General features: G+C 42.0%; 2 protein-coding genes across 4 annotated transcripts in view; both read left to right on the top strand.

Annotated features, from left to right (window-relative positions):
• Nucleotides 1–16,121, top strand: part of ARB2A (ARB2 cotranscriptional regulator A) — a 473,507-nt gene that overhangs the window by 269,895 nt on the left and 187,491 nt on the right. Inside the window, exon 9 of one of the 3 annotated variants that reach the window (XM_027766701.1) lies at nucleotides 6,279–6,313. The exons of the other annotated variants lie outside the window; for them this stretch is intronic. Coding sequence (XP_027622502.1) covers nucleotides 6,279–6,298 — 20 coding nt within the window. The 3' untranslated portion in view covers nucleotides 6,299–6,313. Of the gene's footprint in view, nucleotides 1–6,278; nucleotides 6,314–16,121 lie in introns of those variants that run through there. 3 annotated transcript variants of the gene reach the window in all.
• Nucleotides 12,346–13,636, top strand: POU5F2 (POU domain class 5, transcription factor 2). Its single transcript, XM_006164515.3, has one exon. It carries the CDS (start codon nucleotides 12,404–12,406, stop codon nucleotides 13,412–13,414), a length of 1,011 nt encoding a protein of 336 aa, XP_006164577.1. The 5' UTR covers nucleotides 12,346–12,403; the 3' UTR covers nucleotides 13,415–13,636.

Raw genomic sequence — 16,121 nt, forward strand, 5'->3', positions numbered from 1 at the left:
TAAAGGGACTAGCAGGTGATATGGTGCTTGAGGCACTGGATTCCTACATGGCCAACCACAGTTCAAGTCCCAGACTTGATGGCTTAAAAATCATGCTGGGCACGAGTGTGTATGTGCCCACAATCCTGAGAGGAGAATGGAGGGGAATGGGTTGCAGGGTGGCCATGCCTCCTGCAGGATGATTTCTCACTTTCCTTCTCTCTGTCTCTCTCCTTCTCTCTCTAGCACACATGTGTACCCTATGGCAAAAACCTAAAAATAAAGAAAACAATGAGTAAAAAAATTGTAATTGCTAGAAGGCATGTGTATTCATGAGAGAGACAGAAAGAGAGAGAAGAAGGAGAAAGCATGCTTGCAATGAGGCATGGTCATACTGCAAACTCTCCTTCATTTCTCCATCCTGTCAGGGTCCTGACATATACACATATGTGCCTGGCATGTTTCTCAAGCTGCGAGGGGAAAGACTGGAACTGCATTTGGCCACGTGGGATCCCAGCTCCCTCACCACTAGGTTATAGGGTTGGCCTATCAAGGGTATAATTTTTAAAGAGTCTGTTTCATTCTACTTCTTAAGATATAGTCCTTGTCTAAATAGTTCTACTTAATTATGTATTTTGAGAAATAATTTGTTTGATATTGACTTTAGTTTGTAGGTCTGAAAATTGATGTCTAAATATTCTTTGAAACTGTGTGCTATTATTTCTGTCCATAATGTCAGTTAATATTCCTTTTAACTGGGACCAGCAGTTAGCGTAATGGCTATGTCACTGGACTCCCATGTAGTCGACCGCGGTTCGTGTCCCGGACCTGGTGGCTTAAAACTCACGCTGGGCGCATGTGCGTTCGTGCCCAAGATCCCGAGAGGAGAATGGAGGAGAAGGGATTGTGGCATGGCCATCCCCCCTGGGGGGGGGGTGATTTCTGGCTTTCTATCTCTCTGTCTCTCTGTCTGGCAAGAGCACGCGCCCTATAGCAAAAACCTCAAAAAAAAAATTTCCTTTAACCTTACATAGCTCACCATCTAGCCAATATATTATTACCAATAAATGATGTTTTGGATAACCACAGTCCTTGAAATGTTTTGTTACACAAGTTCTTTTTTTTAACAGTTTTATTTGTGATAGAGGGTATATGTGCACATGTGAGAAAGAGAGAAGTACCATCAACAGGGCCTCGTCACGCCATGATCTCCTTTCTCTGGCATCCCTCAATGTATTGGGATCTTGGGCACATGTGCACACATCCAGCATGTTTTCAGGCTGGCCCTGGGATCCCAAGCCATGGCTGACTATGTGGTCTCCATCCCTGCAGTTCAGTTTGCTACCAATGTGCCACCAGGATGGACTCATATCTTCTTAATTTCTAAAATACAAGAAGTGACTTGTTGATAATGTGGACAAAGAATCATGTAGTGGATTTTAAGCTTTCTGTAGCTTTACTTTTATAAACGAGGCTTTTTAAAGAGGTGCTAAATTAAAATGTTCTAATAACCTAAAATCAATATTGGCTTGAAGATTTTTTTATTAGTTGATGTTTCAGAAGTTTGTTTTTTCTTTCTCTTACTTTATTTTTTTACCTTTAATCACTGCGCCTCTTTACAGCGTACAAAATGAATCTTCCCAGCATGAATACACTGCAGTCCAGCCAAAGGTGTTACCACATACATCATCAACAGATAATGTTAGGAGTTTTAAGAAAATAATGTAAAATTTTTTGATTTTTTTACTTTTATTTACTTTTTTTTATCTTATTTTATTTCAGGTACTTTTATACATTCAAACATGTCATTTAGTTTACAAAGTGAATATTCCAACATGTTTACATTTCTCCCTAGTCCAGTTAATCATACTGTAAAGTTATCTTCAATAGATAGTACCCCATTTTTTGTCCCATTAATGCTTTGCTTCTCCATTTTTTTCCTTAATGTTCTTCGTCAGACTGTATTTCTTCACCCATGCTCTTCCCACACTATATCTGGTATTCACAACCATTTACTTTGTTTCAATATCTTTTAGTCATTCAATTTCAGTCATAGAGTGTGGAAACTCGGTTAATATTAAGTGGGGACATACAGTGTCTCTCCTTCACAGCCTGGCTTGCTTCACTCAGCAGTAAATCTTCCATATTCATCCACTTTTTGTCAAAAGCCAGTGTCTTGTTTTTTATGGCTGAGTAGTATTCCATAGAGTATATGTGCTACAGTTTTTCTTTTTTGTTGTTTTTTCACACACACACACACACATATATATACACACACACACACACATATTTATTTATTTATATATAATTACCTCTAGAAAAGCAGTTTTGAATTGGTAAGGAAATTTCCTTAAACCTTAAAGCCTGGAAACAGGATAGTATTCTGTTCAAATAGTAGTTACATGAACCTATCGACAGCTCAAGACAGGACAAAAACTCTTAAAATCGAACAACAAAGCCTAGAAGAAAAGCAGCAATATTTTAGTCAAAAGTCACAGAATGCTATTTCACCAGTTCAGTCTCATGTACTTAATCTATCTTCTGTTGTGGTTCAATCTTCCCAATTGAATTCTGGGATATAATATTCAGCTCCAGACTTGTCCCTATGATTAAGTTGGGCATTTTCTTGGTTTTTGAACTCTTATTTCTGTATGACTACATTTAATTTTCCTGACATAGCACTCCCTTGAGAACTTCTTGGAGATCTGGTCTGGTGCTGGTAAATTCTTTCAGGTTTTATTTATCTGAGAATGTTCTTGTCTTTTCTTCCCATGAAGGATAATCTTGCTGGGTACAGTGTTCTCGGTTGAAATTGCTTTTCCTTTAACACTTTGAATATATTTTCCCATTCTTTCCTTGCTTGAATTGTTTCCGATGCGAGGTCTGCTGTTAGTCTGATGGGATATCCTTTGTAGGTAACTTGATGTTTCTCTCTTGCCAATTTTAGTATCTTGTCTTTGTCTGTGATTTTAGTCAATCTGGTTATAATGTGTCTTGGAGAAGATCTTCTTGGGTTGATTCTATTGGGGATCCTTTGTATTTCATGGGACTGGATCTTTGAGTGCCTCTCTAGTTTTGGAAAGTTTTCTTGCAGGATTTCATGGAATAGATTATCAATGTCCTTATGAGTCTCTTCACCTTCTGGGATGCCAATTATCCAGATGTTTGGACATTTAATGGTATCTAGTATTACTCGTATATTATTCTCAAGTTTTGGGGAAATTTTCTCAGTCTTCGTGGTGGATTTTTCTAGGCCAGCAGTTTTTTCTTCTACGTCTGAGATCCTATTTTCTGTATGATCTAGTCTGCTGTTAATACTTTCAAGAAAGATTTTTGACTTCCTGTATTATAGTCTTCATCTCTAACAGTTCCATTTGATTCTTTTGAAAAGTGTGTAATTCCTCTTTTAGATCTTGAAAGAATTTCCTTACCTCCCAGAACTTGTCAGCTCCTTTATCCTTTCTCTTCTGCAGCTCATTGTCTTTCTTTTCTTCCATCTCTGTTAGCTTCGCCATTATGAATGATGTGACCATATGACTATGCAATCACATTTTCTGTAAAATAGTGTAATACTAGAATCCTCTCTTTAGGTTATATTGAGAATTAGTTGGAACAATTTATATAGAACTCTTCAAATAATACCTGGTATATATTAAGGACTTGATAATTATAGGCATTTTCTGCTAATAGACCCAAGTTTTAGTTAACATAGCTAGTTAAATCATACCAATGCCCCCAAAGCAAGTTTCAAATTTTAGTTACCACAGCATATTAACTGTGAGAAATTGCATCGTATTAATTCACTCCCTGTTGCTAATAACAGAAATACTCAAGTCTTGGTAAAGTAAGAATAGAGATTTATTTAGCTCAGGGTCTTGGAGATCCTAAGGTCAAGGGGCTACATCTGATAAAGGCCTTCTCACTAGTGGGTAACATGGCAGAGGACATCACATGGCAAGACAGAGCAAGTGTATTTGTGTCTGTGTTGGATTGTCTGTCTCATTCCTTCTCCCTATAAGCCCACCAAGACTCAATTATGAGGGCCACCCTGATGTTCTAATCACCTCCCAAAGGTTCTACCTCTTAATCTCTTACTCAGGTTAAGTAGCTGCCCTTTCAGCACCATTACAATGGCTCACCAAATTGCAAGACATGAATTTTTAGGAGATGCATTCAAACCATAATATTGACTAAGTAAAAACTTGGCCACTTGCCCTTCAGTCCATGAATATCTATGTAAATAACAAATGCCCATCATGATCAGTGACAATCAGACCACTTCTTTCAAAATCTGGTCCCTTCTTATCTGTTCTTACTTCACTCACAGATAGCATTGATTCCCATTTTACAGAAGTGTGTAATCCTAAGAGAGACTTGACTGACACAGATGAATATGCAGCAAAGCAATGTAACACTAGAAGTGAAACTGCAAAAGTATTTGTGACCAAAATTATTAAGATGTTCCAGAGGAAGAAACCTTAACAAAAATCAGTCACCTATCACATGAAATGAACTCTCAGAAATATTACATTGTCAGAAAAAGTCACAACACATTTTTGCAAAGAAAAACACGTTATGACTTTTCCAATGACCCAATATTTTAGAATTCAAAAATGTTTCATCATTTTTTTCCTGTTTATATCATTGTGCTTTTTAGATTATCTAAGTCCTAATTCCACTCATATTTTATCATTGGGTTACCTTCAGAACCCCTTTACTGTTCTTTGATAGAAGTACATGTTTAAAGTCTTATTTTACTGTTCTTCAGTATACTTCTCTGTTTCTTTATTCTCCTAGGTCTTCTACATAAATGCCACACAAACCTTTTCTCTTTATTCTTCTTCTACTAATATCCTATTCTTTTATACTCTCCTTCCACCCCTGAAATCCTACCATCCGTTTCATACATTGTCTGCCTTTTCAAATGACGCCTGCCCTAGAACATACTCTTATGAGAAACTTCTTTAGATTCCTTAGGTCTCTTCTTTATATTTCATCTCTTTTTCTGTCAATCATAAAAGGTCAATCTCTTTCTTGAATTTAAATTATTACAGAAAATTCTGTATAAGCAAAATGTGAAATTCTAGCTGGAAGTTGGGCAGGTTAACACTTGCCAATGATGCCATGACTGGAAACAATAAAAATCAAAAGCAAATGCTAAGCACTTTTACTGTGTACACTTTGGCACTCTTTGGTCCATGTGGATGAATAGTTGAATATTTGAAAAAGAGTAGATTTTACATTAAATAAATAGTGATAACAGAAATCTTGCTTTCAGTTTTCCATTCACATTTGATATAATTACATCCTAGAGTTCTGAGTCTTACAGAAGTTGAAACCCTCATCTGCCTGATGTTTTCTGCACGCAGATAGAATGAAGAGCAGGCTCTGGGAGCTTGAGAATTGGACTATAGACGGATAAGTTTTGAATTGGGCTTGAGTCTTTTGTGCAGTGAGAGTCTGACACCTCAGCTGGTTCTCATTAAGACCTTTGGGATCATAGTGAGGTGACTTTGGAAAAGGACCGAGTTTCATAAGCTGACTGAACACTGTCTGATGCTTCAGCAAGTTTAAAATGCTGAGAAGAGTTTTTAATCTACATATTCAGGTGCATTACTGGTTATAATTTTTAATGTAGTACTATCTCTTGTGTTTTCCATGGTCATTACTACACGCAATATTAAGAATGCTTTTTTTCAAAAAAGAGCATGAGTGGAACTAGCAATTGGAGTAATGACTATGTCGCTGGACTCCCATGTAGTCAACCACGGTTCGAGTCCTGGATCTGGTGGCTTAAACTCAAGATCCCGAGAGGAGAATGGAGGAGAAGGGATTGCAGCGTGTCATCCCCCCTGGGGGGAGGTGATTTCTCACTTTCTGTCTCTCTGTCTCTCTCTATCTTTCTGGTGAACGCATGCGCCCTATAGCAAAAACCTCTCCAAAAAAAAAAAAAAAAAGAACATGAATGACTTTCATGGGCTTGCTTCAGTTCATATTTTTAGAAAAAAGTTCCAGGGAAATTTGTGGAGGCCCCAAATTCATGATATTATAGCACTAAAGTCAGTTAATTTAGACCCTTTAATTATCTCTATATCTATATAGACATATAGATTATATATAGATATTCTCAGAGCACCAAAAAGAGTCACCTGCTGTAAAAAGAAATTCTAGTCTACTTCTCATTTACTTCTCTGAGCCTCTGTCACATCCTGAATTACTGGTTTCATTGGTCATAAGCTGTCATGTCTGTTAGGTGTATTTTACTGTGCAATGTAATGGAAAATTTTTCTTTAAACCAGTTGTGCATCTCCTGCTCTAAAGTGGAAGTGGAGTGAAAATTTAAATGTAGAAGACAGTGGCTGCACCCTGACTAAAGTAATCAATGCAAGAACATCCTGAAAGCTTTTCTTCTGTAACAAGGGCAAACTCAGCTAAAAAGTTTGTTTAAATCATGCCTGGCATAACAAGAACCTTTAAACTTTATCCATCTCTGACGCTCTATGAATATACCTGACTCATCACCATCGTGTCTTTCAGCTCGCCCCACTCAGCTCAGCGGCTCATCCTGCCTTATCCAGATATTTAAGATCCCTGAAGGCTTTATAGTGAAGGCTATAGGGACTTATACTTAATATTATTGTAGCACAGGAGGTTCATAGCTCATGAATATCTCAGGTCTGCAAAGCGAAATGGAGGGTTTTTCTCTGTATACTCTACATCTCTTTGTAGTCTCTGACCATGTGGTTGTGTTATTTGTGTCACGAGCATTTACTTCCAAACAGAAATGACATGGCAGGAGAGTTTTTTTGTTTTAATTAGAAAAAGAACAACATCAAGAAGAAGTAACAAGATAGTCCTTCATAGTGTTAATCTGAAGTGAAAAATATCAAAGAAGTTCTGTGTTGACAACACTACTACATTCTAGCTTTTATCTTCATATTTTATAAGAATAAAACTATCTTGTATTACTGCTATTCACAAATAGCTTCCTTCCACCCATGGCTTGTCCTGTTTTATTTCCTGCACAAAACAGTGCTGCTGTTCATCTGTTTTAAAGATTATTTTACAGAGCAATAAATGAGCCTATTTAGTAACTACATTGATTTGATTAGCTTTTTTTTTTCATGTATTACAACTGTAGTGTTCTTGTATGTACTTTATCAGGTTTTCTTAATTGCACGCCTTATCTCTGATGTCTCACTTGACTTTATGCTGTTTCTCACATAAAGATCCACGTGAAGGATGGACAGTTTAATCATTTCAGGGTATTTTGAGGTAGCTTTCGGTGAGCTAAACTGTTGTAACGTGTGGTATTAACTCTCTCACTGTGAGGAGGGAGGCATCTTTTCAGGGCTCAGTTGCCAGGGTTTTCCTGGAGTCCTGATTTTTGATTCTGAGATCTCTGGCTCTTCTCTCCTGCCTTTGCCTTTTGTCTTGCTTCTTGACTAACATGGTTCTTGAGGTCCTGCACTGCCCTTCTAAGTCACAGTACCTTGGCACCGTGACACGTAATCAGTGCTGACTTACTTCCCCTGCAGAGCGCGGAAGACAGTAAATAAAGATCAGCACCATCTAGTCTGACTTGGACATGATCCTTAGATATTCTTGTCTGTTCTCTCAATTTCATCACATTCAAAATGTATTTTTGGAGACAACTAGAGATGTGGGACTCTCATACACTCTTGAACAGAGTCTCATCCTCCTCTCTCTGGAGCATGAGCAGCTTTGGCAGACATGCATTTGGAGAGATGAGACGAGGACCACTCTCCTAGCCTACAAAATAACTGACCAACAGGATAACACAAGTCAAGGCAGATCACTCTCACATCCATCTGTCTTCATGGCCTCACTGTCCACAGAGCGCTGGAAATAGCTCATGAATTAGCACGTCGCTTGGGACTTCAGTACAAAATGAACGGTTTCTTTAATATCTATTTGAGAGGCTCCGTATCTCCTGGCTGAAGGGCTAAGACATGAAACTCCAGCTAACTGTTCACGGCTACAAAGGCCGTCTGAGTGGAAAAGGCAATTCAGAAGAGAAAGAGTTGGGGAACCAGCAGTTAGCGTAATGGCTATGTCACTGGACTCCCACGTAGTCGACCGCAGTTCGCGTCCCGGACCCGGTGGCTTAGAACTCATGCCGGGCGCGTGTGCGTGCGTGCCCAAGATCCCGAGAGGAGAATGGAGGAGAAGGGATTGCGGCGTGACCATCCCCCCTGGGGGGTGATTTCTCGCTCTCTGTCTCTATGTCTCTCTCTGTCTGGTGAGCGCACACGCCCTATAGTGAAAAACCTCTCCAAAAAAAAAAAGAAAAGAAAGAGTTGTCTGTGGTCCAGAATATGTAAGCAAGACTTTCCAAAGTGACAAACTTGAATGAAGCCCTGCAAAGAGGTGTGTTACTAACTCTGCCACCATCGTGTTCTGCTTCTCACTGTTAGTGGAGTCTGGCAGTTGCTTTGCCTCCTCAGAAGAGAGATTACTTACAGAGTCTAATAATACAAATCCTGAGAATATACACTTCTGCATAAAACAACTCTCAAAAAACTACTCTGAATTCCAAAGATCCTACCAATAGAGTTGAACTTCTCTGTGCGTGAGTGTAGCTGTCCTGCTCCCCTGACAGCTTCCCTCCTCCCCCATTTAGATGATAAATACCTGGGGGCCTGGGACCATGTGTTTCTTATCCTTACTTTGTAATTCCCGATGGATAAGCCTGGCCTGATTCTTACATTGTAATCTAATCACTGACTGAGCGGTCCCGTATTTGTCGAAGGTGATGGATTAGCCTTTCAGACGCCCCAGCCCTAACAGCACCGGTGGTTTGGGCCGTTCCCATCAGCCGCCTTCCCCTGCTCTCTATTTCTGTTCCAACCCAGTGTGCTGCTGCTCACTTTCCTTGATCACCCCACTTTCATAGCACATGAGATACACTCTGAAGGAGATGTCAAGACTTCCCTCAGGAGTACGGGCCTCCCTTTGTGGCAGCGCACATGCGTGAGCCGGGAGTTATGCACATTGGTAGATAAGATCTCACCAGCTACAAAGAAAGCCTTAATTGAGAGCACCCAAGTTAATTTTAAAACCCACCAAGTTCATATATTCTTACTTTTAAATTTTGTGAATGTTTTTAACCATTATGTTTTAAGTCAGTCAATATAGTGAAGCGCTGTTCACATTCACTTGAACTCACTTTTTTCTAATTTACTGAAACATTTTTTTTATTCAGCTATTGTTTTTAATGAATCCTTTTCTCTGTGGGTCTCGTGTCCAAACAGGCTATTTTCAATATGTGGGCCTTGATATAGATAATTGCTCTCTCCCCTTCATCACTCTTTGTGATCCACCTTTCATTCTGTTCAACTAACAACTGGTTGCTTTGTGCCTTTGAAAAATAGCATATAGGTATTCCTGGAAAGAATTAGTAAAAATTACCAAGTGAAATTCTGTATAATTGTAATCTGTTTTTCGTGACCTATTTTCTTGAAATCTGATTCAGGGTAAATATAGATGTCTATTCACTATTAGTGTGGTAGAGATTCATTTATTTAACTCTAAACAATTATTTCTTGACTTCCTACTATGTGCCAGGTAAATTTTCCAGTGCTAGCCATGAGCAGGCGGACAAGGACCCTGCTGTTACTCAGTACCTTCTAGCAGGGGTTCCAGTGGAAATACAAACAGCAAATAATAATGATAAATACATACACTGTACAGATGGCAACTGATGCTCTGAGTTTTCTTTTCCCTGTACTGTTGCTTCAAGGCCATATCTGTAACCTCATTGCCTGTTGTGTTGAGTTGGATGTAGTTTTGAGGTGCGGCCCCCATCTGGGAAGAGGCATTTAAGGGCCTTATCCTGGCTCCTAGCACAGAAGAGAAAAGATGGAGCAGTGCCCGGGAGGGTCAAGTTTCTCACTGTTAAACTGGAATTAATGGGCTTTACTCAGCCAGCTCTGGTGCCACCGCAGTCATAGCACGCTCCGCAACGCTGAGGCCGTGTGGGGTTTGTGTCCCATGGTCTCCCCATGCACAGCGATGCTTGCCTGTGATCCGGGCTGCCTGAGGCTGGCGGGAAGGATCACAGCATGACGACACCATGAGGAGTGCCTGCCTCTCTCTTTGTCCCTGTCTCCCACTCTCATGGAATGAACTTCTAGAAATCAACCAGAAAGTATGGGCTATCCAGCCAGAATCACAAGGATGAGGATTCATTTACTCAGCAAATGCTTAGTCAGTACTGTTTCAGTCAGGGTTCTGTTATGTTCTGGGCTTTAGAACTCCTACATGCATACCCTCACCTACCTCATACTCTAGTTGGAAAAATACAGACACAAAGTAAATTATCACCAATACTTACTATTAGTCATATTCTTAATAATGTTATACTATAATAAAAATACATAGTAAGTACAAGGGAAGCACCATGAAATAACAAACTGTCTGCCTACGGGGCAGGCTCCTCATCCAGCAGCATCTAAACTGAGTTTTCAAGGAAGTTCAGCACCTTTATTTATTCAGCCAGTGTCTACGGAGTGCCTTCTGCGTGCCAGACATTGTTACAGACATTGTAAACACTGTCCTGAACTAGACAAAGTCCCTGCCTTCTTGGCAGTTGAGAAACAGACAAGTCAATGTTTTGTTAGGTGGTGATACACGCTAGGCTGAAAAATAAAGTAGATTAAGAAAGAGAAAAAAAAGCAGCAAGAGATGCTATTTTAAATAGGGTGATCTGGGAAATCCTCTCTAATGACAGAATATTTGAGCAGAATCCGGAATGCTATGAGAGCAAGAAGCAGGGAAGCCATTTCAGACAGAGGGAGCAGCATGATCGAGGGTGTAATAGGTGAAAGCAAAGTATCCTTGGTGCTGGGGGGCAGTGTGGGCATGGGAGAGAGGCTGGGAAGGAAGGAAGAAGGGGCCAAACGCTGAAGAGTCATGTGCACCCTGCTCAGGAATGTGAAGGTCTACTCTTATCATCTGAGGAAAGAAGGACTAGATTTCAAGGATACTTTAAGAAGAAAATGGCATGGAACCAGCAGTTAGTGTAATGGCTATGTCGCTGGACTCCCACATAGTCGACCGCAGTTCGCGACCCAGACCTGGTGGCTTAAACTCACGCCGGGCGCGTGTGCATGCGTGCCCAAGATCCCGAGAGGAGAATGGAGGAGAAGGGATTGTGGTGTGGCCATCCCCCCTGGGCGGTGATTTCTCGCTTTGTGCGAGCGTGTGTTCCGTAAAAAAAAAAAAAAAAAAAAAAAAAAAAAAAAAGAAGAAGAAAATGGATGATTCGATTTTTTTTCTGGGTTTGGTTAGGTTTGGTTTCTTTTTTGGAAAAGTATCTCCAGCAGCAATATGCAAGATGAACCTAAAGTAGAAGCACAGAAAGCAGTTTTAGTAGGACAGGTGAGGTTATAACAGGGCAGGTGAGGTCTTCTCTTCCCTTCCCTTCCTAGCTTTCCCCACTCAGGGCCTTGGCCTGGATGCCTGAGCTAAAGGTACAACTGAAGGACAGATTGATATCCTTGGGTCTCTGGTGGGGAAGGGGCCAGGAATGGAGGAGCCTGATGGCGGTGAGTGAGAAATTGCAATGAGCATCCTGAAGTGGGAAACAGCAGGTCAGGCCAGTCCAGAGGTTTTTTTTTTCTGAAAGGGGAAAAAGATGGTATACTTAGATCCCTGTTGGATGAGGAAACTGTGGGCCAGGAAGCTGAGGTGGGGCCAGGAGCAAATGACTTAGGGTTGATGATGGAAACAGGAGTTAGTTGAGAAACTTGACCCCAGTGAAGATTGGAATCTGGCTGAGTGTGGGGGTGAGGGGTGGAATCTGAGCATAAACTGATGTTAACTAGATTAAAAAAGTTGGTTTCTCAGGACCCCAGGACTGAAGTTGTGCAAGGAGGGACTGCTGGCAGCACGTGGGACCCTAAATAGAGTCATGAGAGGCATTAATGAACTGAGGGTTGGTCCCAGCAACACTGGACATACAGATGTTTAATAAATGCTTGTGAAACTGAGAAGACATGGGGGCCAGGGATTAGACACCTAAATGTGTGAAGAGCTTTTGAGTGAGGCTGTGTTCCATTCACCGAAGGATGGAGAGAGTGACTGAGGCACCCCAGACAACTTGAAGGTGCAGAGCCCGAGAGGGAGCCTTGCGTCTCAGAGGAGATGGAGGCCAACGTCAGGGTGAAGGACACACTCCCCTAACCCTGAGGACCCAGAGAGTTACCAGATTTCCCCACCAGATTTCCCCACTCCGCCGAACCCCACCCATGGCCTCAGTTTCTCTGGCCCTCAACGCTATCTCCGCCCACTGGTGGGCGGGGCTCGAGGGCGGGGCTCGAGGACGAGGCTGGTAGCTGTTCGGAAGCCTCGAGAGCCATCAGTTCCTACCAGACTTCTGCTGGGCACACGGTCCTACCCCATGGCTGGACACGGGCCCTCAAATATCTACCCTCTTCCAGGCAGTAGTGGGGGTGCCCGCGGAGGGCCAGTGCCCGTGAGAGTTGACACTGCAGCCTGGTTGAGCACCCAAGCTGCCCCTGGCAGGCTGATGGTCCACTCGGGTGTCAGCCCGGGGGTGTGCCCTGGCCCGGAGGTGTGGGGGTTAGCCCCGGGTCCCCAGCCGTATGAATTCTGGGGCGGGAAGGTGCCCTGCGGGCCCCGGTTCAGAGCTGGCGAGGCAGGGGCCTGGTTGCAGAGCCTCTCCGAGGGCTCCATGCCTGGGCCCTACATTGCCCTGCGGTGCATCCCCAAGTTGGCACCGCCAGAGGACGTCTCAGCCGTAGAGAAGGAGATGGAGCAGCTGGCCAAGGAAGTGAGGCAGAAGAGGATGACCCTGGGGTACTCACAGGCCGATGTGGGGTTCGCCGTGGGAGCTCTGTTTGGGAAGATGCTCAGCCAGACGACCATCTGCCGCTTCGAAGCCCAGCAGCTCAGCCTGGCCAACATGTGGAAGCTGCGGCCGCTACTGAAGATGTGGCTGGAGGAAGTGGAGAACCTTCTGGGCATATGCAAAATGGACGTCATCCTGCAGCAGGCTCGGAAGCGAAGGCGGCTGAGCAGGGAGAGACGCATCGGAAACAACCTGGAGAAGCTCTTCCTGCAGTGCCCGAGGCCCACGCCCCAGCAAATCAGCCGCATCGCTGAGTCCCTCCAGGTGCAGAAGGACCTGGTCCGAGTTTGGTTCTGTAACCGGAACAGGATGGCCGATCTGTTCAGCAATGATGCCTCCCCACGGGAGGATGTGGGGGCAGCCGGGCCTCCTTTCCCAGGGCCACCGGTGTGCTTTCCCCTGGCTCCCGGGCTCCATTTCGATTTCCCCCACTGTGGAGGGCCCTGCTTTACCCCACTGTGCTCTGCCCCTTTCCCTGTGGGCAGAGCCCTGCTCTCTGCTCCAGCTGCCGCGCTCGGCCTCCCCAGACTTTCAAACTGAGGGGCCTGCCCTGCTGGGAAGGGTCAGAGTCAGGAGACAAGGGAAAGCTGGGGAACTGTGACTGGGGTTCATTTCGGGGCTTTTAGCCCGTTCACAGTCTAAAGAAGTTAAAAATACAAAGTAGGGGGTGGGAGTGAGAGTTGTTGAAAGAAATTGGGGAGGGAAGTTGAAGTTTATGGCCGTTTCTGTGTTTTTCCCTAGCATTGTTTTTAAGATTCATTACAATATAGATATGATTTCAATGTTTTGTTTCTCTTATTAATTGAAGTTATGTCTTTTATTTCTTATGGCTATCAGTAAACATAGACTCCGGTTATTTCCCTTTTATTTTTAGAATTATTTATTTATTCATTCATTCATTCATTTTAATTCGACCTGAGAGATACAGAGAGGGAAAGGGAGAAAGCAAACCACCAGGTCTGGGATTGTGTGTGAGTGTCCAGCACCTTAACCACCATGCCACCCACTGGGTCCCCAGCTTCCTTTATTTCTTAAAAACATAATATGGAGTGAAAAACTCAAATAACAGAAGACTACTGAGTATCACTTTTTTATTACAAACAAGTAAAACTCTGTGTAAACACAATCACAAAATCCACAACATAGCTCTGGGGAAGGGCTTGAGGAGGGACTAGGAGAGGATCACACAGCCCACGCAGAGCCATCGCTGAGACACGTGAGTTTCCTCGGAAAGTGTCGTTTTTCTAATTCACCTTTCATTTTGAGGGTCCCAGCTTTATGCAGAGTCTCCGTTTAACTCTCCACTTTATATAGTCCCATGGGTTTTCCACAGCTGGACGGCTATAGCTTCAGCCTCAATTCCAAGAAGCTCCTCTGGTTGTCAGCCCCATTGGTTTGTTCCCTGAGGATTCCTCTTGTTTCCTTCTGAGCTCAGGTGATGGCTTTTGCCATGGTGTATCTTTTTTTTTTTTTAAGAATTATTTAATTGTATTTATTCATTTATTTTCATTTGACCAGAGAAAGACAGACACACACAGAGAAGGAAAGTGATAAAGAAAACCACCATGTCCCAGACTCGAACTGTGGTCAGCCATGTGGGAGTGTCCAGCATCTTAACCACCACACCACCTGCTGGCCCCAACATTATATATCTTAAGCCAGTATTCTAACCACTTCTCTGAAATCAGTCTTCTCTATAATAGTTTTCTACTTTGCCTGTGGTCAGTTTTAGTCACCATACACTAAACAGAAATAATTAATTCATCTGCTCCATAGCTGCATGAACTATTTATTGTCTTTGAATTCTATCACTATATAAATTTATATCTTCTTTCTTCTTAGTAATCTTGTTGATCTTGTCAGTTTTTGCTTTCTCTGCTTTTTTTCCTTTGGATCTTGCAAAGGATTTATCTGTTGGTATTATCAAAGACTAAACTTTTTAATTTTTATCCTGTTTGCTACTATTTATGTTTCCCACTTAAATTTAGCTTTTATTTTCATTAATTACTTTTCCCTAGCTTCTACTGGTTTCTTTCATTGTTCTTTTTCTAGCATTTGTTAGAGGATGCTTAGGTTCTTTTTTTTTTTTTCCCACTATCGTGTGGAAAATGGCACTAGTGGGGACAGGAGTGGAAGCCTAAGATCCAGTAAGAAACTTACACCCTGATCTTCCAGCCTCAAGTCCAGGGCTAATTTTACTATCACACAAGTTGGGCGTGACAAAAGCCTCCGCTTACTATTCTCTTCTGAGTCCATAAAAACTCTGACCCTTTACCTTTGCTTTTATTTTATGTGTAGTAAAATATGTAAAAAAAATAATAATAATTTGCCAGGCCAACTAGTGGCATAGTGTTAAGACATCTGGGTCTTACCTAAAACTGTACGGTCCAAGTCCTGGATTGACTTCTTGAAGAACATGCTGGAAGTGTGTGCATGCATGCCCAAAATCCCAAAAGAAGAAATGGAGACAGGTTTGCAGTGTGACCATTCCCCATGGGGTGTACTTTCTCATTTTGTCCTCTCTACCTCACTCGCTCCCTCTCTGTCCCTCTCTGCCAATCTGTTAAGCACATGCACCCTCTAGCAAGGAAAAAAAGGAGGAAAAGGAAGGTATTTGCCTTCATAACCATTTTAAGTATGAGTTTAGTGACATGAATTACATTTTCAATGTTTTACACTCATCCTCACTATCCATTTCCTACATTTTTCATCGGCCCAAATATAAACTCTGTTTTCATTAAGCATTAACTCCGTCTCTCCTCTCCTCAGCTCCTAGTAACCTCTAATTTACTCTATGACTTAGTGGACTCATACTAATTTGCCTTTTTATGTCTGGTTTATTTCACTTAGCATAATATTTTCAAGGTTTATTCATTGTGTAGCATGTATCAGAACCTCCTTTTGTGGCTGAATAATATTCTCTCGTATGGCTATACCACACTTTATCTATTCATCTGCTGCTGGACACTGTGTTGTTTCCATCCATCGGCTGTTGGAAATAATACTGCTGTGAACATTTGCATACAAAAATCTATTTGAGTCCCCTTTTTCAGTTCTCTTAGGTATATATACCTAGGAGTAGAATTAGTAGGTCATATGATAAATCTGTGTTCAACTTTTTTGGGAAACTGATGAACTTTCCCAGTAATGCACCATTTTACACTCCAGCCAGCAATGTACAGGGTTCCAATTTCTCCACATTCTTGTCTACTTATTTTTTTAAGATTTATTTATTTAATTTAATTAA

This window comes from Tupaia chinensis, unplaced genomic scaffold (genome assembly GCF_000334495.1).
Source record: "Tupaia chinensis unplaced genomic scaffold, TupChi_1.0 Scaffold143642_1, whole genome shotgun sequence".
Classification (NCBI taxonomy): Eukaryota; Metazoa; Chordata; class Mammalia; order Scandentia; family Tupaiidae; genus Tupaia; species Tupaia belangeri.

Coding starts and splice junctions, on each gene's coding strand:
- POU5F2 (XM_006164515.3), top strand. CDS start 12,404: ATGGCTGGACACGGGCCCTCAAATATCTACCCTCTTCCAGGCAGTAGT.